General features: G+C 46.5%; 1 protein-coding gene across 4 annotated transcripts in view; it reads right to left on the bottom strand.

The window, feature by feature from the left end:
* Positions 1–24,290, bottom strand: part of ARHGEF6 (Rac/Cdc42 guanine nucleotide exchange factor 6) — a 36,209-nt gene extending 11,919 nt beyond the window's left edge. Inside the window, exons 1-11 of one of the 4 annotated variants that reach the window (XM_079319108.1) lie at positions 24,087–24,290; positions 23,024–23,107; positions 15,278–15,362; positions 10,785–10,909; positions 10,186–10,387; positions 7,551–7,621; positions 6,284–6,378; positions 5,534–5,629; positions 4,636–4,758; positions 3,228–3,366; positions 1,365–1,424 (exon numbers count right to left, since the gene is read on the bottom strand). In XM_079319108.1, coding sequence (XP_079175234.1) covers positions 1,365–1,424; positions 3,228–3,366; positions 4,636–4,758; positions 5,534–5,629; positions 6,284–6,378; positions 7,551–7,621; positions 10,186–10,387; positions 10,785–10,909; positions 15,278–15,362; positions 23,024–23,107; positions 24,087–24,251 — 1,245 coding nt within the window. In that variant the 5' untranslated portion in view covers positions 24,252–24,290. Of the gene's footprint in view, positions 1–1,364; positions 1,425–3,227; positions 3,367–4,635; positions 4,759–5,533; positions 5,630–6,283; positions 6,379–7,550; positions 7,622–10,185; positions 10,388–10,784; positions 10,910–15,277; positions 15,363–18,350; positions 18,534–23,023; positions 23,108–24,086 lie in introns of those variants that run through there. The other 3 variants (XM_079319107.1, XM_079319109.1, XM_079319110.1) reach the window with 3 other exon arrangements.
* Between the last annotated feature and the right edge of the window lie 1,735 nt (positions 24,291–26,025).

Here is a 26,025-nt window from a genome sequence, read left to right on the forward strand (position 1 = left end):
TCCAATTCATTGACTATCTAGCTCTTCAAAGAGAGAAGCTGTATTGGGTCTAGCTTGAAACCACACACACTTGAACCAAACTGTGGGGATTTACTCTGGTTTTGCAACTATTGTATGTTTTGATGGCTCCCCAAGTGTCCGAATCCAATGTTCCCTGGATAAAAATCCAAATATATTCTGCAGGAGTTCGTCACAATATGTGCAGAGGCACTGCTGTGAATCACAGGGGCTGCTTGGTCCCTCCCTGCCTTTTCTTGGGAGCTTTCCTGGTGCTATGCCCATCACAAGAGGCACTTCTGCCTGTCTAACCTCAAATCCACACTGAACCTCTTTATTGTGTCATAATGACATTAAATTACTCATCACTCAAGTACACATTTCATGTAAAACCATTCAGAGCTTATGAGATTTCCTAGAGATTAATGACACCTTGTAATTTAAATGAGTTAGTCCCCTATTACCTTCCAGAATAAATGGAAAGGGTGCTGAGTTTCTAAGTAAATGTAACATGATCGCCCTTTCCTGTTTTCTATGAACTTTCCTCTCCCCATCTTTTATCTGCACTGCTAAACACTTGCATCTGCCACAAATGTGTGACATCTGTTGTGCTAAAGGAAGGAAGCTGGACCATATCTGGAGTGGTTATAGTGAAAGGTTCTCTGTGGCTACAAAGCAAGAGAGACTAGAGCTTTTTTAATAACTGAAAAAAACTTTTCCAGGTAAACCTTTGTGCACATGAATGGCTTTTCCCCCTCTATTTCATCTCTGTGCAGCAGGACTTTCAGGGGTGCAGGTGACAGAATTCACAGAAATAGGTTTGTTATCTCTAACTCATCCCTTCTCCCTGTTCCCCACCGATGGCCATGGCATCTGGAGCCAAAATTGCTGGAATGTGATCCAAACCTCCTGATGCCCATGGAGCAAACCTCAGAAAAACCAAGAGTTACTCCACGGTTTCAGAGGGGAACCTCCCACAGGCACCAGCACTTGGGTCAGTCACAGCTGTGCTAACCTCTCCCTCAGTGAGCGAGGGCTCTAGTTTCAGATGACACATGATTAGGGAATGGAGGCAACAGGAGATAAAGGGATCCTGCTGCCACCACAGTCCACACTTGGCTTTCAGCAATAGAGGAGAAACTTGGAGATCCAGTATCTCTGCTCTGACACCACAAAGCCAGCATGCTCCTGCCACAGCCAGAGGAGCAGCTCTAGGCTTGAAATGTGGAATAAAGTTTCTTTGTAACCCATCTTTTCCATTCCAAAAGACCTTTTTTTCTAATGAGGAGACAAATGTCAGGCTTGACTCATTCTTCATGAAATGCAGACCTGAAATGGAGTAGTCTATTTTAAGAATTGACACCTACCACAAGGGACTTGAAGGATGTGATGGCTTTCAAAACATCTTCATGATCTGCATGCGCCTCCTAGTGAAGGGAGAGCAAATTCCTCAGCCATCAGCAGCAGCAGCACCCACCCTGAGCATTAACCCACCCTGAGCATCACTCACTGTCCCAGTACACTCAGGGCAGAGGATACAGGCAGCATGGGCTTCAGAAAGAGGTCAGAGCTCCCCAGGTACCTTCCCCACCATGCACTTCAACATGGCATGGCTAAAGGCAGCTATGCAATTCACTGATAACAATTTAACGAGTGTGAAGTAGCTAGAGCAAGAGTAGCTATGATTTGACTTAGAACAAATCTAACTTGAAAAGAAAAATCCACAAAAACAAACAGCAGTGCAGGGTGCACCTTCAGGAAGGAAACTTCCATTGCTGTGCCAGATATTCCAGCCACTGCCCCATCAAGGGTGGAAATCTGTGAGCATCAAGGAGGCTTCACCTGTGGGTTTAAGGGAGGGCACATCTGAGCAGACAGCTCTTGGGCCAGGTAAATGCCCCTTATATCTGACCCCAGCTGTATGCTAGTACTCTCCCAGAATTTTCTCCTGGATTTAGGCCCTTGCTCCTCACCACCAAGTCCCCACGCCAAGCGAATCATAAGGTGTCTAGGTAGTGATGGAGCTGTCCCTGCAGCCTGGGATTGCTCACCTGGAATGTGGGACAAGTGGCTGCCCTGAACACACCTGCACCCTCAGCAGCTCTGCAGGGAATGCAGTGATGTACATCCACACTGCATCCTCTTCCCCCAGCATCACAGCTTAAACCTCAGCCCTAATGATTCATGCAACAGAACTCCCACATTTAGCTTACAAACTAAGAAAAATAGGTGACATGTGTGTCCCCAAATCCACTGCTGAGCCACCTGCGAACAGTAGGCAGAGAGCACAATGTATATCCTGCAAAGAGCACAATACCCCTGCATGGGCATGGTGGCTGCAGCCAGGCTCAGCTCAGCCAGATCAGAGGCTACAGGTAGGTCTGGAGTGTGCCTACCTGCAGGCTCTCATGCCCTCTCCTCTGCAGGAATATCCCTGGCTCAAACATTAGAATTTCAATCCTTTGGCTTGATTGTAGGTCATGGATAAGTGTGCTGAATTAACTGCTAATTAAAACCGGATGAGGGGAAAAAGTAAACTTGCTTAAAAACAGACTGTTACTTCTGTTTTCTTCAGCCCCTTGCATCACCCCCGGGTTTTGCCTTCCTGCAGCTGGAGTGCACCAGCAGTGAGTAGCAAAGCTCCAATAGCACAGTCCCTGGGGAAAGAAATGCCCTGAAGCAGACCCACATCGTGCCAAGAAGTCTCTGTGCCCCTGGCTGCTCCCCCTGCTCCCAGGGACTCGCTCTCCACCCCTGTGTCTGTGCTGGCTGCCAGGTCCATGTCTGCCTGTGCAGCTCAGCCTCCACCCAGGAGCACAGCCCTGGGGCAATGGGTGGGAATGTGCCTGAGCGGCCAGGCTTGGGAATCTCATCAAATCATAACAAAAACACAGATTTATTCTCAGCTGTGCAAATAAACAGCAGCTGCGCCCAAGCCCAGACTCTGCTTTTACTTGTGCTGGAAATGGCCCATCTTTGAGGAAGGACTGGGGTGAAGAGCAGGCAATGCATTTCCACTACATTCTTCAAACTCTTCCACCAGTATCTCACTTTTAATCTGAAAGGTGGGCAATGTCTGAGGGATGTCTGGGATCCCTGGAGATGTGGTAAATACTTTTAGCCACATGATGCTCAAATACCAAGAGGCAGAGGTGTCTCTTGAAGCTCAGGGAGCAGCTCTGGCAGCACCAAGGGGCAGCGCCTGCCCAGCAGCCCCACACCCCACCCACCTCCATGTGTCGCTCCAGCTCCTGCAGCAATGTCACGTATTTCTCCAGCCTCAGGAAGGGTTTGCTGAGGCTCGTGGTCAGGATGAGAATGCCTGGACTGGCCGCACCCTGACTCTCCATGAACTTCTCCAGCTCATCACTATAAAAAGAGACAACTACAACAACAACAAGAAGGAGGGCTCTCCGAGCTGAGAGCTGTGTTTTGCTGCCTGCCATGCTCTCCTGATAGCCAGGGCTCTGCTCTGAGCTGGGCCTCCCTAAAGGCAGCACAAACTCCCCTCTAAGCACCCACCACCTATTCCATGGAGCAAGCAGGAAGCTCCTAGCCAAGCAAGACCCTTCTTCCCTGGAAAGCAGGAGAGGATGCTGTGTGGCCACAGGTGTTGGAATGCACAGCCCCTGGGGCACGCTGGGGCCAGCAGCTGGTCCCCCAGCCCAGCAAGGTGGCACAGGCCCAGGTATCTGCTGTGCAGGGAGAGGGGGCTGCACAGGCTGGTGCTGTGCTGGAGGAGGCTGCAGCAATGCACTGGGACCCTGCTGGAAGCTGTCATGCAGATGCTTGCACATACATTGCTCCAGAGATCATGGCTTCTGTGTGTCAGCATACTTGCAAAAGATGATTCTTTGGTTCATTTAGGGAAAGGGGTTAGATTGAGGAATCACATGAATGAGTCATTTGCTGGAGCCAGGCTTGTTGTTATACTGAATTAAAGCTGGATTTCAGCAGGTGAGTAAATATATTGTGACTTCCCACTGCAGAATGGGAACACTTAAACACTATGGGTGTGGTCCTGGCTTTCCCATCATTGCAGGGAGGACAGCTAACCTGCACTAGGGATGACACATCCTGGCTAGGCACACTCTTGAGCAGGACATCACACAAATTCAAGTGTTTACTCATGCGGATCACGTTTAAGAAAAATTTATTAATGTGATCTACCAATGACCCTGAAAATCAACCATTTGGTTGAATAGAAGCTCAGTTAACAAACTGGGTAACTGGGTGACTTGATGACCATCATCCTTCTGCAATGATGTGCTCCCCACCATGGTGCCACAGGGGAACACCCTCCCATTGTTCAGTGTGTGAGCACTTGAGCAGTGGGTCTGAAACAGCATCTGGGTCCTTTAGCAAGTAGCAATCACAGAAGATGCTACTGCCAGGGCTGAGACTGCCTGTTTGACCCTAGATGGGAGTCGTGTATATGCAAAAAGTGAGAACAGCTCTGAACACCAGCAGTATGAATTGTCTTCATGCTGAAGCTGAAAGGCCCCACTGAAGAGCCCAAAGCCCCAGCAGCAGGAAATACCCTTGCCCAATTGCTAAAACACAGGTCAACGGCCACGGCAGGCCAAGAATTATTAACAAATTTTTAAAGGAGTCTGAATTTCCTTCTCCATCACTCACCTGTGCTGTGTGAGGACATGGACTGCTGAAGGGTGGTTAGCACAGTACGTCAGGTACAGGGAACGGAACTGGGGCATCAGGTTCATGAAAGAGCCTCCCACACGCTGCTGGTTCTCAGGGAGCCTACAGACACCAACACACCAGCCATGCTGAGCCTCTGGATCTGCACCCTGCAGCTACAGCACCCTCAGGGACCTGCCCAGGAACTACCCTCTGCTCAGGGACATTCCTACCTCATAACCGCAGCACTGAGCAAAATACCCGCACCTACTACCAGGGGAGGAAGAAGAAGGGGATCCTCAGATGGTCTGGTTTCCTGTGGTGCAGACAGTGAGCATCACAACCCATTATCAGACTCAGGCAACCTATGACTCAACCTAGCATGTCTCACCAGCAGAGCTACAGCTAGGATGATGAGGATGTGCTGGAACTGGGGGCAGTGCAAGGGGGTTCCACTCTCTGAGCTGCCCATGAATACAAAAAGACATAGAAAGAAGAAGAAACCATGGCCTGAATATATTCCAAGTATTCAGGCCTTCCCCATCTCTTTTCAGACTTTAGCTAAGGCTAAACATGTCTGTCAGCTTCCTTGCAGGAAATTATCACCTCTAATAATTTGTTCTTTGCTCCCCAGCAATTCCCATCTTCATGCCTGCCAGATCTCCCACACTTTTGTGTCAGGTCACTCATTCAGCAGATGCCTTAACACAGCAATGTCAGAGTTCATTCTACTTTCCCTCCTGAACTGCCTGCCACCTTTCCTCAGTCATGTTATTTTCTTCAATATTTAACAAGTCTTAAGACAGCAGCCAGGAGGAACATTAATGAACATGTCTTTCTATTATTTTTAGCTACAGTTGAAAAGTTCAACAACCTCAGTGCCATGACACAAACTTACTTTGCAACTTCTTCTAAGGCTTGGTTCAGTGTTTGCTGGAAAGCAGAGATTTCTTCCATGTTTCCCAGCAGTGCTGCAACGTCCCCGGCGCTGAGCCTACAAGAGCCATGTCACCAGGCACCATCAAAGAGAAGTTGCTCTCAGGAGCACCCCATTTTCATTTGTCAGCAGCCCTTCCAAAAAGACATAAAAATTTCTCCTTCCCCAGATACAGCATCAGATAGAACGCAAAATTCATGATGTGTGAGCTACAGACCACAGTCTCCTGGAGAAGACGTCTGCTGCCAAGGATTATCTTAATTGGATTTTAATAATTTAATCCCACTAATCTTCTCAGATCTTTAGCTGTCTAATAGACACAGACAGATGGGATTTCAGTCAGAGGTAGGGAGGGAGGTGTGTGCACAGAGAGTTTTGTCTTCAGGGATTCATGCCTGTGGGAGGAGGGTCCTACAGGAAGGGGCTTCTTTGTTCCTTGAGTGAGGTTGGATGTTTCCAAAGCTAACTTGCCTGTTTCTGTCATCCTAAAGTCACTCTCATATCACCCTCATTTAGGCCTACAAGGCTGAGAGCACAAAAATTTTCCCACATGAAGATTTTGGGAAGGGAGAAGTGACTGAAGTACAGAGGCCTTAGAATACCACTCTCCCATCTCACCTGAGTGGCCAATGTCTAAACATGTGCCCTCAGCCCATGACACCCCAAGGTTCCCACAGTGTTCTCTCCACCTCAGATGCTCTTATATCTTACTTTTCATAAGACTGGAGGGGTCTTAAGTAAGTTCCAAGAAGTGACTGTAGTTCCTTTGCATAATCTCGTTCTGTTTCCAGAATATTTTGCAACACCTAGGATGAGAGACAGAGCACTGAGAAGATCTTTGTACTAGCAAATTACTCAAAAGAACATGACATCAGCTTCCAAGTCTGGTAAAGCAAGGAAGTGTATTTTAAGTCCAGAAATTACATTTCTTAATGCAAAACCCAGGGCACTCAGGAAAAGTCCTGGTGGCCAAACATTGAGATTTTACTTGGCAAACTTGGGAGGCCTGGAAAGCAGGTGTTAAAGGCTGCACCAAGGATGGCTTCTGTAGCACATCAAGCCAGGGCACATCTCATTTGCCACTTCAGGGATGTAACGATCTGGATTTGGTCCTGTTAATCTATCTCAGCAGCTGGTTTATCTCTGGCTGCACAGCAGCCAAACCCAGTGCCTGCACACTTCCAGTCAGCACTTCAGTTTCTCAGAGTGGATAAGTTCTGGAGACAGTGGAGGTGGTTTCTAGCTCCCTGGACATACTGCTCCTGCTTTGCTTTGCTTGAAATATATTTAGAGATACTGATGAGCAGGATTTAGCTCCAGTATTGAGAGTCAGGGATGCTCACGTGAGGCATCTGCACTCTCTTACACCACAGCCTGGACACAAGGGGAAGGTAACTGCCCCTGCTTTGCCAGACCTCCTCACTTTGGCAGCAATATGTAAAGCAGAGGATGTTCCCCACCCCTTCTGCAGCAGCATCTCATGGCCTGGCAGGCTGCGAACCAGCTCCAAAGCCCAGCCCAGTTACAAAGCCAGGCCATGAGCTGTGGCAGCTGCCTGTTCTCTGAGGGCTGCAGCTGCTGGATGAGACACCTTGGGCTGTAACATCTCCAGCCAAACCCAGGAAAGGGACCAGAGCCCTGATTTGGCTTCTTTATACCATGACATTATCTCCCCATCTTTATCAACAGGAAATACTGGGTCTTATACCCCTGCATTGATCTGAAAGCTGCCACCTCTCCTTAATTATCTCAGTTGTCTACTTCAGGTCTCTACTTTTGACATCTTGCAGCCAATTCCATTCGTGCTTTATTGCTTCAACAGCTTTGAATCAAGGGAATGGCAACAGCTGCATTTAAACACAGAGTCACATCCTCAATTGTTACAAATTGCTTCAATAATTTTTAAGGGAAGGAGACACTTCAGAAGTTTAATAACATGGTACTAATTAAAATGTATGACCAGCACTTTAAAACTTACCACAGGGTAATAATTCTTTGTCAGCTGAGTGTTTTCTAGCCCTTTTAATGCTTTGGGAGAGAGTGGTTTATCTGTATTTAAAAAAATAAATTAAAAAAAAAGAATAAATTTCACTGCACAGCTCTCATTATTCCATCAGGAAAAGACACTGCCATATTATATCCAGAAAATGTAACTTTACTCCTGTGACCACAGAACTTCAATTGCAGGGTTTGTTTTACCATTTCACAAAAAAAACTAGGATAAAACCAGTGGCATGCACTACATTGACAGTGGCCAAGCCAGTCACATCAGAACCTTTGTGCAGCCTCTGCCGACCAATGTCCAGATTTGCTCCAAAATTCTTGGCAGCAGCCTGATATCTGTCAGTGTTTGGAACTACAGTGTTGCTTCACCTGTCCCACTAAATTTGGTTTTGAAACTGGGTGTCTGTCAGAAAAGACAGATACTGTGTTTTTTTCCAGGTGATTCACAAGGCACTTTAAGCCAACCCCAATCAATATGCTGACCTCTCATTTCCACAGTCACTTGTGATGCAAACTCCTGCTCTGAATGAAGGTAGATTAAAATGAAAAGCTCACAAAACCCTGGGAATCAATTCTCATTCTGCATTTGATACATCCCTGTGGATGCCTCCAGTACTATACAGATGTGCAAACACACACACACACACACACACACACACAACACACGGACAAAGCCCTGCTCCAATTTTCCTTCCCTAGGGACACCCCTTCCCTTCAGCAGCATGGTTTTCCCAGCAGCAGCTCCCTGCTCTGGGCTGGGACATGCAGGCAGTGCAGCCCCTGTGCTGACCCTGCATTCCAGAGCAGCTCTGAGCCACCTGGACAGCCAGGCTCTCCTGCCTCCCTGCAATCGCTCACACAAGGCAATTACTTTCACACTCACAGCAGAGGAGAAACTTGAAATTGATAAATCTAGCCTTTTTGTGTACTGTCTAATTATTCTCCTTGTAGTGCTTCCTGTCACTTCCAGCTGAAGGCCCAGAGGAGCTATGCTCCACAGTTATTTCACAGAATCACAGAAAATTTCCACCCAAAGGGTACACCTAGGACACAGCAGAGGCATGGACACAGCAGAGGTATGGACACTGCTGAAAAAACAAATAACTCTATTCAGAGTGACAAGTCTTACTGTGGAGGTGGGAAAAGCAGCTCCCTGTCAGCTGCAGCCCCCACAGAGTTCCTGGGGCAGGGAGGGTTTACTCACTTAGAATACAGACAATTCTCCTGAGCATACAGACACCAGGGCAAGGAACTCTCCTGCCACATGAAATGGTGTCGAGAGAGAATCTGGAGGGAAAAGATCTGCAGCCAGAAAAATCTGATGGGCTCCTACATCAGGATCTATGGGAGACTGGCCCTTCACTTCAGTGAGGTACTGTCATGTCATGCAGCTCCCTTGTGGTTTTCCCTATAGGACTCAAGTTTGCTCTCTTTTGTTTAAAACCTTTCTTCTCCCCTCACTGAGGTAATTAGTGATTCCTGAATTGTGCTAGACAAGCCTTCAATCCCTGCTGCAACTTCCTGCTCCAGCTCAGATACAATTTACCAGAGGGAAACAGTGGGAGATGAGATATCTAACAATGATTTTTTTCATTTAGAATTAAACAAAAACTGACCTAATTTGGAGCACTAAATAATGAAATTTTTTCTTCCTTCTTTGCTTTATTTTTGCTGAAGTAGAAGCAAGGATGTCTAACAGGGGCTGCACATTTTGCAGCTACTTCACAGACCCCTGCTGGCATCTCAGTGTTTGAGGCCAGAGCAGATCCTGAGCCGTAGAACCAGCACCAAGCACAACTGGTCTCTGTCTATGGTAAGTCCTCAAGGCACACTAAGGAGTTAAGCTGCATTTTGCAAAAAAACAGTTTAATCTCACACAAAGGCCTGGGCAGGGGTGAGCTGCTTGAATGGATGTGTAATGCCACAGGGCAGTTGGCCAGGGGCTTCACATCATCACCACCCAATGTCCGGGTAAAACCACATCCCAGAAAACATTAAGGACACTCAAGTCAAAGCTCAGTAAAGGCAGATGTCATCAGACAGATCATCCCCTCCCTCTTTCTTTCACAATGCTGCAGCAGAAGCATCTGGGGAAAAAAAGTACTCTGTGAAATCAGCCATGATATTGACCAAAACAGGGACCATGCCCTGTGGCCATGCAGTTTTTGTCAGATTCCACACTGTGATGGTCAGCATCCATTCCATTGATGCCTGAAAAGCCAGGATCAAACACAAATACACTGCCTGACCAAGGTCTCTAGTTCTCTGCTAGTTCTCTTCTCAGACACAGGAATGACCTGATGGCTCCCCAGACAAAGGGGACCCACATCCATCTCTGCCCTCATCCTCTGAAAATACCCCTGCTTCCATGCTGCTGGGGCTTGGGGGAGCAAGCGAAAGGCACAATGTGCTGGGAAGATGGTGAACCAGCTCTCAAGCAATTTATCCGAAACACTGCACTTTACCCTTCCCTTGATCCTTCCATTAGCCCAGCTGCCTGAAGTACACAAACGGTGATTAATAAATAGAAGCAATTTCCCAAAGGCACAAGGGTCCTCACTGCATTATGCCACTGTCATTCAGTCAGCCCTTGAAAGCAATTTGCTTACCGGTAGATTTGATTTCTCTGACGTAGTTGCTTGGGAACCAGCCTGTTTTTCCATTCAAGGTGCCTTCCCACCAGCCCCCTTCTTCAACTCGGGTGACATAAATAATGTCTCCTTTGTTAACAGACAGCTCATCCTCATTGGTCTGCTTAAAATTGAACCTGGCCTTTACCACCAGCTGATGACTGCCATTCTCGGTCATCTCCTAAGAAAAGAAATGTGGAAAAACATCAGTAAATAGTCCAAAAAAGCAGAAATCACTAGGACAAGCCATTGTTCTTCTCTGTTGTGACAGATGTTTTTTCAGTACTGCTCTGTGTAACAACCAATAATATCTTGCTGTTCCGTAAACACTCCCTTCAGAGGAGCACAGGGTCCCTCCCAAGCATTAATTTAATCTCCCAGTGCAACGGGTGCCAAATAAGAATCACTCTTCTCGTGTCACACGGAGAAACATGGCAGTTTGGAGAGGCTTTGGGACTCTCTCCAACTGAGACAGCAAACCCACGATGGAGACCAGGGGTCTTGACCCAGAGAAGCCAATCCCTCTGCTCTAGCCCCAAGGCCACCCGCCCCACGATGCCAGGCTGAAGGAAGGGTACCACAGGCTGGGGCTGCCTCCGGAGCAGCCGCGCCGGGGAAGCTGCGCTGCTGGCGGCGCGCGGCGCGGCTCCGGCCACGCACTCAGGAGAGGACAGATGTGAACATGGCCCTTCCGACAGCTGATCTGGGGGAACAAAACAACGTCTGAGTTTCACACAGCTGTCCACCATCCCTCCACATCACAGCAAAGCAAAGAGCAAACCCTGTAAAGAAAACAATTGTTCATCACAGCAAGACAGCAAGTGCATGGCATCTGCAGCATGGGTACTCCCAGTCAGCAGTGAAGGTGATTTTCTGGGCTGGGATAACCCTTCAATCATGAAGAAGTTGAATTGCATCCCAAGACACTCCTAGGTTGTGCCAGTTCTGCAGCCACACATTCAACTGCAGTATTTCTCTGAATTATCCCTTAAAACTATAGAAAAGTAGAATAGTACTCAGTACTGTGATTTCCCACTGGGAATGTTTCTGGGATCCAAGCAAACACTGTTGAAGGTGTGTCAAAGTTTAGCTCTCCAGTGAGTGCTCTTAGCTCTGCAGCTGCAGTGTGGGCTATCCCACTGAGTGGGGAGGAATGCTGAACACAATCATTCCTCTATTAAGAGTCCCTCTGGGTTCATTATCCAGCTGAAAGAGGCCAAGCACTATTTTGATTGCTGTTCATGGACAATTGCCATGAGCCATGTGAGAGGGGGATTCAAGCTGAGGAAGGACAAGTGCCATCCCCAGATGAACTGCCCATGGAAAGGCTCAGGTGATCCCAGCAGCTCCTGGAGCTGCTCCCTTCACACGCTCAGAGCTCCTTGCTCTGCAAACCAGTCCCTAGGCTTGTTTCTATCCCCACCTGATGCTGCTGTTCTGACACATATGTTTTCATAATTAGTAATTTGTTTCTATATTAATAACGAAAAAATTGCCAGAGAGTAAAAAGTTTCCTGGTCCTCACTGTGTAAGGACTGAGTCAGTAGCCTTGCTCTTGTTGCTAAGAGCAGTTCCAGCTCCTGCAGGATCTGGCAGCGCTCAGCCCCAGAATCCTGTTGGATGCTGCAGAGGCATAAAAACATGGGATTCAAGCCAGTAATTCCCAGTGCTTCACTGCTACTGCACCCCACACCACCCTGCGGGACACCACGGAGATCACCTCCTTTCTGTGTCCCATGGTGCTCAAAAGACAACAGCAGACCTTATCATTTCAGTAAACTGTGAAGGACTTTTAAGATTGGTCTTGTAGCTTCTCTTCAGATTTTAGGACATTTCTGCATTCCAAAGCTGCAGTTTTCCACCTGCAGTGGGGACCTTGCACGTCCACAGACCTCAAAGGCAGAACAGAGCAGTCTGCAGGAATCCCTGTGCTGGGTGTGCAAGTCCCTGGACCACATCTGTAGTCCTGCCTTTAAAACACTGCAAGAGGAGAGGGGTGATAAAGCCATAAAAAGTGCACAGAAATTGGAAAAGACAAACTCCAAGGTTGCTTTTCCTCCATTCTCCTCCAGTCTGAAGGAAAGCATGGAAAACTCATTCTGAAGGGGAAGTTTGGTAGGAGTTACAGGAACTCAGCTGGGCTTTTATTCTCCTTAGACGATTTTTATTTCAATAGGAAAACACCTCATCCTTAGATTGGACCTGGAGCAACAAAAACTGTGAGCTCTTGGGGAAGGGACTATTTCTCTCTCCTACCCCTCGCACAGTGGGGGCCAGGTCTGTGACTATGACTTCCAAGTGCTGCTGCCTTACAAATCCCAGCCATGACATACTCACACATCAGTCTAACCAGTCCATGCTCCAGCCAAGGACAACATCCATGGTAAACCTTGTGTGCTGCCAGTGAGTCAGTTTTCTCTCTGGCCCTGCTTGTTACACAATTGCCTGACAACTGCACAGTGAATTTCCAGCTTCCTGGGCTGTAAAACTGCAAAACCCCTTCCCATGTAAAACCCATTTTGCCAGCAGAGTGGGTCTTTCCCTCTGAAGCATCCTGATATTTGAGCAGGAGTGGTTTTGGCTGCTCTTGGTGACTCACAGGCCAGGGGCATGGCTGGCTGCCAGTGTGAGATATTCTTCCCCTGATTCCTTCTAAAAGGGAGGGCATAAATCCTGAGTCCAGACTTCACTTATTCAAGTCAACAGCCACAGTCCCATGGAAATTACTCCACTACTGTCGATTTTACGACTCTCCCTGCCCCTCCCAATCTTCTAAAGCTTATTTATAAATATCTGCAGCAACCTAGAAACAAATGTAAGACAGTTTGGCAGGGAAGTGTATCATTTATATTGCATCATGACAGTGTCCTATTTTATGCCTGGTCCAGCATGAAACACTGCTGCCATATGTTGCTTAAACTATGCTTAAAATAGCTGGGTTTTCTGCTTGCATTCCTACACTGTTTTTGGCAGATGGGCCTTGTCTGATCCAGCACAGCTGGTTTTCCTCCCCTGCCCTCCCTTGCAGACAAAAGCATCAAGCTCTGTATTGCTGTGTTTTGATGGACAGCTGCTGAACTACAAGTTTATCCACTACAAATGATGCCTTCAGTTATTTGCATAAAGAGATCCATGAATACACAAGGATTTGGACTTCAAATGGGTGCTCAGAAATACATTCCCACAGCGTTTCCTTAGCTGACACCTACTTCCCTCTGCCTCCAGCCGGGGTGCTGGGATGCAGCAGTGATGTGGGTGTGGGATAAGCAGGCATGTCAGAGCCCTGGCGGCTGCAGCAGCTGCAGGAGCTGGTACCAGGCTCATCCTGATGCTCCCTCCAGCCTCTGGCCTCTGGCAAAACAGACAAACTGGACCATCTGCAGTGGCAGTTTGTAGGACACAGGCTCCTGCTCCTCAGGAATTTGGCCAAGCCACCAAAAAGTAAATGTTTGAGACATGTATTTATTTTACCCTGTACTTTTCCCAAGGGTGCTCTCTGCCTGAGCAGCTAATTATATCACAGGCATTGCGCTTTTCAACATTTAAACACAGAAAGCATATGTTCAAACAGATGTTTGCAATGAAACCATGAGGATCCCAGCTTCTCTACAGCCCTGTCAGCAACATATGACAGGAATTATTCTCCAGCAAAGCCCTGTCCTGGGCTCAGCTAGCATATGGTGGCTGGAAGAATGGTGTTGGGGCTGTAAATAAGGGGACGGATGTGCAAACGAATTGCAGCCCTGCCACCTTTTCAGCACACTCCCCATCACACCTCTCCAGTCCAGCAACAGGCAATGACAGAGGAAGGAAAGTTTCTCTCTCCTTTTGCTTTCAGAATAATGAAGAAAATAGCAATCATACCAGCAGCATTTGCAGAGGTTGCTCCTGGCAGAGTTAACCTACATTTTATATCCCCCATCACAGTGAACTGCAAGAGATTCTGCACAGGGTCAGTGGGTGCTGCTGGTAATTGAGCAATTGAGAGGCTAGGAGGAGGTGCTGAGGCCCAATTCCCATTCCCAAACTTTTACAGAGTGAGCTGTCAGCAGAGCTGAGTCCTGCAGAACAGCAGCCTCAGAACTGGATTTCTTTAGAGCAATATTACACAGAGACACACACGTGGGTGTGTACAAATCATAGGGGGTGAGGAGTTTTGATTTTGAAATTTCCTCTTTTAAACCATCTCAAATGTAACCTGCAATAGGGAAATGGAACTCTTCTCCTGGTGCTGGACCTGGGTGGCTGTGCAGGAGTCTGCCCTAATACACCTGTAAGGCTAGAGGCTGTGAACTTTTCCCAGCACCAGGCAGACCTGCTCCTCATCACCTCAGAAAAGGGGCCCTGGTCCCCCCACCCCTCTCCAGAGTGCCACTATCCCCCCTGTTGAACTTCTCCTTTCACAGACTATGCTACTGAATATAATTTTAAAGCAATCTGTAGGGAGCAGCTACATATCTGAGATGGAATCAGGATAAGCTGATTTGTTTCACTTCAGCAGCCTACTTCTGATCCCAGGGATACAGGACAAGCCATCAGCTTGATTCCCAGATCCAGGAGCCTAGTCCATGGAACCAGGGAGAGAAGAGAGAGAAAAACATCACTACAATTGACTGAGCAACTAGCAACAACATTTGTTTTGACATTCAGGAAAGGTATCATGCAAGTGGAGCTGTTTTTCTCTTCAGCTTTAAATACACTCTTTAAAATCTGATATTTGCATTTAGGGAGGTGCACGTTCCTTTACATCAAGGATTCCTTATACTGACCTACTTTGATATCCCTTAATACTTAACGTTCAAAACTGAGCAGAGGTCCCTCCGTGTAAAAGTGGTAATTGAGCCCTGCATAGTTCACACAGCAACTCTGAAACATCACATTATAACCCAGAGTTGGTAGAAGCCTGAAATGTCAATCCTACCATCTACCATCAGCCATCAGTGCTGGCAGCACAATTTGACAAACCGCAAGAAATCAGCATAAAGTAGAAATTAACAAAAATTAAAAACCCGCCCTGCATACACAAAAGAAATTGTTTGAAAGGACAATGGAAGAACCCCTTTTTTCTTACCTTCAGTAGCTTTATTTACAGCTGTTAATGTGCTCAGGACCTTTGAGAACTGATCTCCAGTGTACAAATCATGTGGATCAAACACCTGTGAAAGACAAAGTCAGTGGAGCCCAGAACATCTCGCACTGGCCATGGTGCTGGGGGATGGTAGAGGACCAGGAGCCCCTCTAAGGGAAAGGGTGCTCACTCCAGGCTGACAGGTTCCACTTCCTTTACAGGCAGAGGATTCCTAGGGCACCACTGGCAGGCAGCATGCAAAGGGCAGGGAAACCCAGAAGCATTTGGAGTGTAATGCTGGGAACATGGAAGGAATCAGTGCTGTCTGCAGAGCAGAGACTCCTCTGAAAATCACTGACAAGGTTATTGCTGGCCTTGAGGGAAGGAAAGAGTTTGTTGCTATTTTTGTTATTGCAAGCTGAAGAGACTGAGGCTGTCCATAGAGATCTATGTATAAACACATATTTTCCACAGCAGAGTTAACACACATGGAATTTTCTGCTATTGCAATATATAGTATATTTACACTTTTTTACAGGAAGACAAACCCAGTTATCTTATATACAAAAATTTCACCCTAAAGAATTTGGTGCTGCTGATCCTCAATGGCAAAACAGAAATCCATGGTTAGCAAGGGCTTATTTTCCAAGACTGACAACCTGAACCTTCAGGAATCATGACCAGTACTATGAGGGGCAGTTTGAGTTTCCGACTCTAACACCTGAAAAATGCTCTCAACTTCATACAGACTGTACAAATACCACCATTAATGAAGCAAATATAACAGGTACAAAAAATTCCTCTTGTTGGTACCACCATGGCACCATCTGCTAATCCCCAAATACATGTTGTCTTGCAGATGGAGACCACAGATACACAAATCCAATGAACAGGAAAGATGATTTTAAAGCTCTCCTGGCAGACACCATCTAATTACAAACACTTCCAACACACTAAAGAGTGTATCCTGCTAAATAAGAACAGAATTCTTAATTATCTTTAGGCTAGTACTGCCCTTTAAAACAGCCCTTTCTTGCTTTTGACACAGAGCTCCTTGAGTATGCTTGGTATATTTCAGATAGGAAGGGGACTGGCCTCTCTCACAGCCCAGAATGCTTGCGGCATCTCCTCTTAACAGACACACCAGAGCAGCACCAAAGTCCAATACAGACAGTACAAAGGTTGCTCTTTGTTGAGAACACATTTTCAGATTGACTCAGCTACTCAATACTGAGAGACATGCATTACCCTAAAGAAATTTAATCCATGATTAGTATGGGGACAGTTTGCTGTCATTACAAATATTAAAACCTGCTATGATTACATCTACTGCTCTGCACATTCTAGGGACATACTGCCTACCTTGGGCTGTTTCTGATCTGATCTATCACCTGCACTCACTTAGGTTTTCTCCTTTGGACCAGGCAGTTCCCATCCCCTCTGCCAGCTGGTGCATGGTACAGTTTTCCTGTCCTGCAGTTACAGGCAGCGGCTCTCTGGTGTCTCATTTTCTCAGCCATACCCTTTTACTTCCATTTCATTAATTCTAGAAAAATAAAGCTCTGCCTTGAGTTAATGCCTTTTTTCCCCCAAGGAGCAAAATAGTAAAATACGTCCCAAATCCTTCAATGCCGAGGGTAATGTTGTAAGCTCAGAGTCATCAGGCTAACAAAGTCCAGATGAAAATGGTGGGAAAAAAGATATGCAAAAAATTCTAGCACAAAAGCAAGGAATAACATTTAGAACTCCTTCATGGGGAAATTGTCTGGAATGGCTACCGTGGAACAGTGGCTACGTGGAAAACTCCTCTGGGTTAGCTACTGTAATGTAAATATACTCTGCAGCTCGTTCCAGAACAAATTCCTCAACAGAAAAGTCCTCATTTATGAGCAAAAAATTACTTTTTTCAGCACAATCAATGGAAAATTCTTTTTGTAACTAGAAGACAAGCTACAGCTAGAAGAAAAATAGAGGCAGAAAAGGCTTTTTCACTTCTAACACATGGAATACCAGGTGAATGTAACTAAAGCCGTATTTAAATCTGCACCTCTCATCTGAGGATCTCCATCAAAATGCTATTCTGACTCCCGGAATCACAGACTGCAGCTCACCTGGGTAAAACACTTCAGCTGCTCGATCAAGCATCGCACTGGGCAAGAGCAGCCCTGCAGTGCCAGCCCCCGCCACAGGCAGCGAGGGATGAGCAGGAGCCGGCGCTCCGCGACCAGGAGAGCACCCGATTACTCGGGAAGGACGAAAACAGGAGACCCAAATCCGGGTGCGGCTAGCAAGTCATCAGCACCCAAAATCCCAGTCCCGCCACGGGAAGTGCAGAAAAGTTAGGGAAAGCCGGGTTGTATTTCGAGTCCGAGCCGCCCTCAGTGGACAATCCCCGGCAAAAGCCCAGCTGGCTGCCAAGCCCGGAGCCCGGCGCGGCCGCGACCCCTCCGGACCCGCGGAGGGAGGCTGGAGCCGCCCGTGCTCGGCGATGCGGCGCTTCGGGCGCTCGCTGACCCGGCTGCTCCCCCCGGAGCTTCCTCTGCCTCCGGCCGGAGCTCCGCCAGCACCGGCGAGACGGAGCCGGGCGGGCGGCGGAGCACCGGAGCACAAGCACCGCGCCGGCCCCGGGCGCTCCGCTCCGGTCCGCCGCCCCTTCAGCGAGGACAGCCGTGGGAGCTGCCCGGAGAGAGCCGTGCCGAGCGGTGGGACACCCCGGGATTGCGGGGACACCCGGGATGCGGGGACACCCCGGGGATGCGCGGACACCCTGGATTGCGGGGACACCCGGGATGCGGGGACACCCCGGGATGAGGGACACCCCGGGATGCGGGACACCCCGGGGATGCGGGACACCCGGGACGCGGGGACACCCCGGGGATACGGGACAACCGGGGATGCGGGGACACCCCGGGACGCGGGGACACCCCGGGACGCGGGGACACCCCGGGGATACGGGACAACCGGGGATGCGGGACACCCCGGTATGCGGGGACACCCCGGGGACGCGGGGACACCCCGGGATGCGGGGACACCCCGGGGACGCGGGGACACCCGGGACGCGGCTGTCGGTACTCACGGCGGGCGGGCGGGCGCGCAGCCCCAGCGCATGGCGGCGGCGCGGGCGCTGCTGCGGAGCGGCCGCTGCGGCTCTGACCCGGAGCCGGATCGCGGCGCGGGGAAGGGAAGGGAAGGGAAGGGAAGGGGAAGTGACAGCGGCGCCGCCGCCCCGCTCCGCCCCGCGCTCGCTGCGGGACCGGGCGGCCGCAGCTCCCTCCGCCGGCCGAGGGCCGCAGGCACCGGGAGACCCCCGGAAGAGCAGGGAGCGGACGGCAAAGAGATGGGAAAAGGAAGAGGAGAGAGGGCGGGAGTGGGACGGGAGGGAAAGAAAGGGAAAGGGGGACAGGGAAAAAGTAAATCAGGGAGAGGAATGGAAAACGGGGAATGAAAACGAGAAAAGTGAATTAGGAGAGAGGAGAAGGAAAGGGAAAGGGAATTTAGAAGAATAGGAAAGGATGGGACAAGGAAGGAATACCCACATTATTGGAAGAGTAATTGCAGCAGGTTTGCACTCCTGTGAAGGGAAAAACTGCAGAAGGGCCCATAGACGAGACACAGTTCGGCTGAGGCAATGAAATGTGTCCTCTGCTGCTTGTACCCATCTATTTGGGGAACATTCTCCTGCAGGGAACAGGAAAATCCCCAGATAGTTCAGCACACCAGCAGGCTGCAGTGTGCACAGGGCACTGCACTGATAGCCAGGGTGAAGCCCAGCTGTAGGTCCCAATCCCATGCAGAGACACCCCACACACCTGGAGTCAAGGGTCTCTGGGACACTGGGTCACTCTAAATTCAGACAGACCCATTCTCCAGTGCTTGTGCCGGTTGGTGCTGGGCAGGAGCTCTCACTTCTGACGTTATCCAGCTACGAGAGGTAATATCACTTTGGAGTGAAGCCAAAGCAGAGCAGGTTTTGGGAGTGTGTAGATGGGGAGGTAAGAGGGTGTTGATTTCTCACCTGCTCTCCCACACCTTCAGTCCAGAAAGTTTGTTGGAGGTTGCAAGCACATCCAATAGGACAAAGAGCCTCTGTTGCCCATGATGGTAAAGATCCTCTGCATACTCTATAATCGTTCTGAACAGCCAGGTTTAATCCAGCTATTGATTTATCTTGCATATACTGTTCTTAGTTCACAAAATTCAGACCTTGCCAGAAGTTTTGTAGTAGTATTAACAATAAAATGCTGCTGCTAAATGAATGTCTTGCTCAGCAGCAAATGATCCTTAGCTATTGATCTTTTGTTGCTATATGTACACTGGTGTCAAGAGCAAAAACAGAGTTCCCATTTGTGTCCTCAAGAACAAGCTAGGGCAGGAGCTTTCTACGATTTTTCTCTTTTGTTATGATCCCTGTCTCTTCTACACTAGACTCCACCTGGCCACCAGGAGGGAACCTTCTGTTGTCCACTTTCCACCTCAACCCACCTGCACCCAGCTGGCATTGCCTTAGAAGTGCTCACTCACAGGACCAGCTCCTGGGTCAGATACACAGCTCAGATGTTGAAGCCACAGTGTAAATGAAGCACATTCAGAATTTCTGTCCTGTCCCTCAGTCCAAACCACAAAAGAATCTTCTAAGGACACTTAAGCTCCAATGAAGTCCCCATGCCTTTTGCCTAGTCCTTTGCCTCAGCAGAGCTGGGTTAACAGATGTTCTTATAACTTGGATCAAACTCTAGCACTGAAAAGCTGTTGGAAAGTTTTGGAGACAATCTCATTGTTTCACCTCATTACAACACTTGCCTTGTTAGAAGGATGGGGTGATTCCCCTACTTGCCATTTCTTTTAGGACTAACACATAAGAAATAGCAAAAAATTACAGGCTTCAGTCCTGGCCTGGTGCTAAGGAACACTTTTGTTATTTATACTCTGCCATAAGTTGGATTCTGCTAGCTCACACTTCCAGCCTGTAGAATGGCTTCAACTTAATGGAGCCAGCTCATAGCAGGAAGGTCACGGAGTGTCCTTCTACCCCTATGTCCAAATGTTTCACTGCTGCTGTAAAACAAGAGAAGTTTTTGTTTGCCTTGCTGTGTCTTTCTTCCAATTTCTGAGTTAACAGGACAGCAAAGGGTAGGAGGGAAGTGTGTATGTGTAGCTCTGAAAGAGTAATCTCTATGCATTCCCTCCTACTGGGAAAGATTGGCAAGCAGTGTCTGTTCAGTGAAAGGTGAGACTCAGGTTTCCACCCAAAGCTGCTGGAAAGCCTGCCTTCCACACTGATCACCTTTCCTGCATGCTGGCAATGCCCAGTGAAGTGGTGTATTCCATGGCAGCTGTGCAAATATCCATGACAAAAGCAAATGGAAGGCAGACTACAATGAAGCCATGGGATGCCGGGATGGCTGGCTAATGTCATCCAGAAAATAAGTCGTGAACTCTCATTTTCCTCAAAATATCCTCTTTTGCTCTGCAACAGGAACAGAATATTAGACCTTAACATGCCCTTGTCAGTTCTCAAGACAAAAGTGGCTTAGATCCAGCCCTAGGATACTTCTTCATATCTAAGGAGCAAGAGTTCATTGTGGCATTTGGAGAGGGGCAGAATTTAGAGAACCATCGGGGTTTGATTTTCATATCCATGGTTTGGGTAAGCAGCAGGATGGCTGCCACAGAATTGAAATGTATTAAGGTCAGACCTTCCCTGATGTTACCTTCTCTTCAGGCTACATTGCTGAGGCAGAACATAACCCTATTCTGTGCTCATCTTCCTTTTACCTAATACCTGATCACTGCAATTTAAATGCTGGTAGATCTCAGAAGCAGAAGGTTCTCTGCCTGTTCTGATGCTCCAGACATGCTTCCAGAGCAAATGTGATGCAGTAAACCCTCTCCTAAAGGACAATAGCCCTTCCAAGGCAAACTAGAGATCAGGCATGAGGGAGGATCACTCATAGGAATGCTGCTTAAGGTCTCCTTGTCAAGATGTTCCAAACAGAGCAGCTTTTAGAAGGAACAGATGGCAGAGGCTTTGCCTGAGAGGATTCAGAAAACCTGGCAACCTGGGAGAAGAGCCGAAAGGAAGCACCCTGCCTGTGCCTTGTCTTGCCCATCTCAGCTGCCTATCTTGAGCCTTCTTCTGCATGAAGCTACAGAGAGGAGCTAGGAAGAAGCAATATTAATGTCTTCACTCGACATTCTAATATGATAATATTTTGGGGAAAAAAGTGAGAAGAAATTGTTTTCATTTCACTGCAAAATTTAAACTTGAGCTAGAAAGGTTTGAGTTTTTATCCAGCTTTTGAGGTCTCCTCTCACAGCAAATGGGAGAGGCACACATGAGCATGAGGGAAGTTACTGAACACTCAGAATATTTCAAAGATGAAGTGGGTTGTAATTCAGAAGAAAAAAGAAGTCAGAAACCTTAATTTTATTTAAGCCAAGGAAGAAAAGGCACATGGGGGATCAGAACACCTAGAGATGGACAAACCATGTTGCCTCTTTTGAGTATCTGAAAACTGTGGAGTTTGCAATATTGCAGAACAGGCTTTCAAAGCTATGAGATGGCACTGCACAACAGGTGAGGACTGTTCCCCTGTCCTATCTTTTAGCTGTTTAAGAGTCCTATCTTTAAAAATACTTTCCACCACAATCATTTTATTATCAGTTTTAAAATAGAAAAATAAACTTTCAGAAAAATGGAGGAAATTATATGGTCAGTACCAGAAGACCGGCACCAACTGATTTCTAATGTGATAGGCCTTCAGGGATTATAAATCTCTATATATACATGCTCTTAAAATTGTGCGCTGCAGCAGGCTCCAAGAAATGCATCACTGGGCAACAAAAGACCAGGGAGACAATTCTGGAATGGGCACACTTTCATGCTGCTTTGCTAAAAAGCCCTGAAGAGAAGAAGGGTCCTTTTCTTGTTTAGACTTTTGAAGGAAAAAATGCAGAACAGAGATATTGTGGGTTGGACTTTTCTCACTGTGGTGCATGAATATTCTGTACAATGACCAAGGATGCTATCCCTGCTTCTGGCAGACTTAGTCTTCAGAATATTTTTTTCCACAATCCTGAGCATATGTCAAACAAGACAGTGACAATTTATCTCCAGGTTTTTTTTTTACTGTAGGAATTTAAGTGTGACACAGAAGTCTTTAGATACTAAAAAATTTGATGGCAAAATTAATTGAACTCTGAAGTGATTCATTTAGACTCTGATCTTGCAAATACGAGCTATGGTTAAGCACAAGCATCTACACAGATAGGATCAGATCAGCCACAAAAAGGGGTATCTTTTGACTTCATTAGGATTATTTTTTGGTGTAAGGAATAATTTAATATGTGTTTGGCAGAATCTTACACAACAGTTGCAGGGGATAAAAACCATAGAACAGTATCAAGAATACTTCACCTTCCCATTAAAGCAAGGCTAAATCCTACAATTCCTTCTAATAATATTAATACTAAAAAAATTACAAACAGGTCCAGGTTGAAGTCTGTTTAGACAGACTTCCTGTTATTGCTGCATGCCTTGTCTCAAAACATGAGAAGCTGTTAAGCTCCCAGGCAATAGTTTCCGAATTCCCCAGACTGAATATTAAATCATCCATGCTCTGACTTACGTTATTAATACAAAAGATGAGGAATTGATACCAACTTTTTTTCCTCTGATATCTGGTTTCCTTTGAGAAGGTTTATCAAACTGGCATGTTACAATAAAAGAAAGGATCTAAGTTGACTTACCTCCACTTTCAGAAGTGCGCAGCCTTTCAAGAACTCTTGAATATTACTGATGCAATCAGCTTCATTTTTAGGCTCCAGGCAATACTAAAGAAAGAAAATCCACTGATCTCATTGCATTGCCTGTGCTGAGAAGGCCTGCATGAATATTGACATGTGCCTTTTATACTGAATTAGGGAAGCTTCTTCAGGGGGCGGGTGGGGGTGGCAGGCAAGCTGTTGAAGCAGGAAGAAAGCCACTGGAGGAAGTGATGCACACACAGAAACGGTCGGCATCTTGTTTTGAATGCCAGCATATGACAGTGCCCTAAGTGACAGTGGGAAATTCATGACCTTTAACAACATGCTGTCCCAAAGCCACCACCTTAGAAAAAGATAACATAATAGCAAAACTGATTTCTGCGTAATGAAAACCTCCTTTTTTATAGTTGTGTTGTTTGGGTTTTTTTAAAGCTTCTCTTCTGTGTTGCCAGTTCCTATCTCTCATTGGACTCCTTCCCTTTTTTTTCTTCTTCAGGTTCTTATCACACTTCTGGACTGTGAATACGTGCCTTGTCAAACTGTAACAGGAGGCATTCACACGGCTTCAGTACCAATGGAACTGCTGGTCTTGGGACGCACCAAATGGCACAGATGCAAGGACTTTTTGCTTATTCCTGTTCCTATCTGTTTCTCCAGTGCATTTCCTGACTAACAAAGTGTGTTGCAGTAAGAGTTCTGAAAGAGTGAGTATATTTACAGTTGTAATTAATTATATTTATGTAAATACTGATACACGGCATATCCTTCTATTCAAAACCAAGATACTCTGATCTCTGGTAGGCCAAGTATTTCCTGCCACTGACTGAACACATTTAAGTGAGCCAACTGCAACCTTGCAAGCTTTTTTTTTCTGGATGTAGCAACAAAATCCATACTTGGCTCTCAATTAGAAACGAACATGTAAACCACCTCTCTGAAGCTCCCTGCTCCTCTCTTACCAGAGTAACTCAGCCTCAGAATGCCCAGGGCAGTTTCACTGAGCAGGGCTCTGTCTCAGGTAGCAAAATACATCAGGAAGCATTACCTTTTCTGCAGATCCCGGAAGAAACCGATTAATGAGTTTGCAAAGCACAGTTCCATCTTTCAGAGACATTTTCAGGAACCCCTCTGGATCATCTACTATTTTCTTAGGGGAATTTAAGACTCCTAGTGAAATAAGCCAGGTCACAATCTGTTCTTCTGGATTCATGGTGGAGAGTTCTGCCGCCAGCGCTGTTCTCCTGTACAACAGTGTGCTGGAACCCACATCCGTGATTACATCTTCCTGCTGTAGCTCAAGTGTGAAACTACTTTTTTTTTTTTTTTTTTTTTTTTTCACTTGGTACAGAAACCAAATCTCAAGAACTAGAAGAAGCTACTCTAAGGTAAAAAGCTGTTGTTAGAATAATTTCTAGCACTCAGCAGAAGACAGGAAAAGCAGATTGTTAACTACACCTTTCCAAATTATTGAAAACTCAAGTATTTTATATTAGTAATTACACCAAAAATATCTTTCTTAGGGACTTCCTCCTTGTGGCAGCTGGCACCCTATCACCTACTAAACTTGGTCTGAACTTCAGGTTATTGCCCAAAGAAATAAATTTCTTAATATTGTAAATAATGATATACTGTTAAAACAGAACAGTGTTAAAACAGAATTCACAATAGTGATGTTTTGGAGGAATGTAGCACTAAATAAAAAATTTAAAGGTGGCAAACCTAGTTATTAAAACTGTGTTTTACAGTAGTTTCTGATTTTTGTCTGATTTTTCAAAACAAATGCTCTCAAAACAATTACCTGGATAACTTCAAAAAGGTCAGGAATTTAAGTCATTCAAAACTGAAAATAAAAATCCTAACTGTTTTACTTTTCTTATTAAGATGTCCCCTGCTACCACCATTTCAGGATCTGCTGAAGGTAGTTTTAGTTTTTCACCCTGTCCAGGGCAGTATTAATCATCATTACTTATCACAGCAAGTAAGAAAAGTCCATTTATCTTTACAACTGTCCTTTCATCAGAACAGATGGAAAATGAAGCAATTCTGCTGCTGATTAAGTTAGAGCACCATGGCTTGAAGCAATCCAACAGGAACAAAGTATCCTAGAGACCAGAATTTCTTGGTTACAATGTTCTGAGTCAATTCCTACCCTGTTACTTAAAACAGCTGTTTTCAAGAACCTAGTGTTACCAAACTACTTATGATTTAAAGGCTCAGGCAGAACAGAGCAGAAGGATGAATTGCACATTGTAAACGTGTATGCTTTTGCTTCCACTCTGCAGGTCTTATGACTGTTACTGGGACCTACCTATGGACCAATTTTAGCAGCCACCACTAAATCAGAACTTTAGGGTTAGACACAATTCTGCAGGACTTTGGGATGAGTTCCAGGTCTCTTCAGTGGGAAATACTCATACCACACAACACAGCAGGCACTGAATAAAGTGGGCTACAGCTCAATTACATCTGTTTTTTAGTGTGGCACATTTACAAATATGTGAGCAAAATATTTCAAAATTATGACTAATTGACAATTCAGTTGTTTTGGGGTTTTTTGCAGATGTCACGAGCACTACTGTTTTCAGAAGGAAATACATATAGTATCCACTTTCATAATTATTTTTTTCAAATCTGTAGGTTGTAGGTAGCCAAGACAACTACTAATGCTCATTTATCAATTGGGACATGCATTTGGATATAGAATACACCTAAGTCACCTCATCAGAACACCACACTTTCCCATGTGAAGAGAAATGCTTCCAACACTGGGAGACCTTCATGCCTGTTTCATTGAAGTCAAAACAAACCTGAACAAAACTGAACACCAAACCACTTCACCCACTCCCTCCTCTGAATGAAACCTTTGGTATAATAGATTTGCAGGTTTAGTTTTATGATTTCACATGCAGCTGCTGCAGTGAAACAGATATTAAGGTCTGCAATTACAACTAAATGAAAATACTTCCCACATCTTAAATACTTAC

Source organism: Erithacus rubecula (assembly GCF_903797595.1).
Source record: "Erithacus rubecula genome assembly, chromosome: 15".
NCBI classification, from domain to species: domain Eukaryota; kingdom Metazoa; phylum Chordata; class Aves; order Passeriformes; family Muscicapidae; genus Erithacus; species Erithacus rubecula.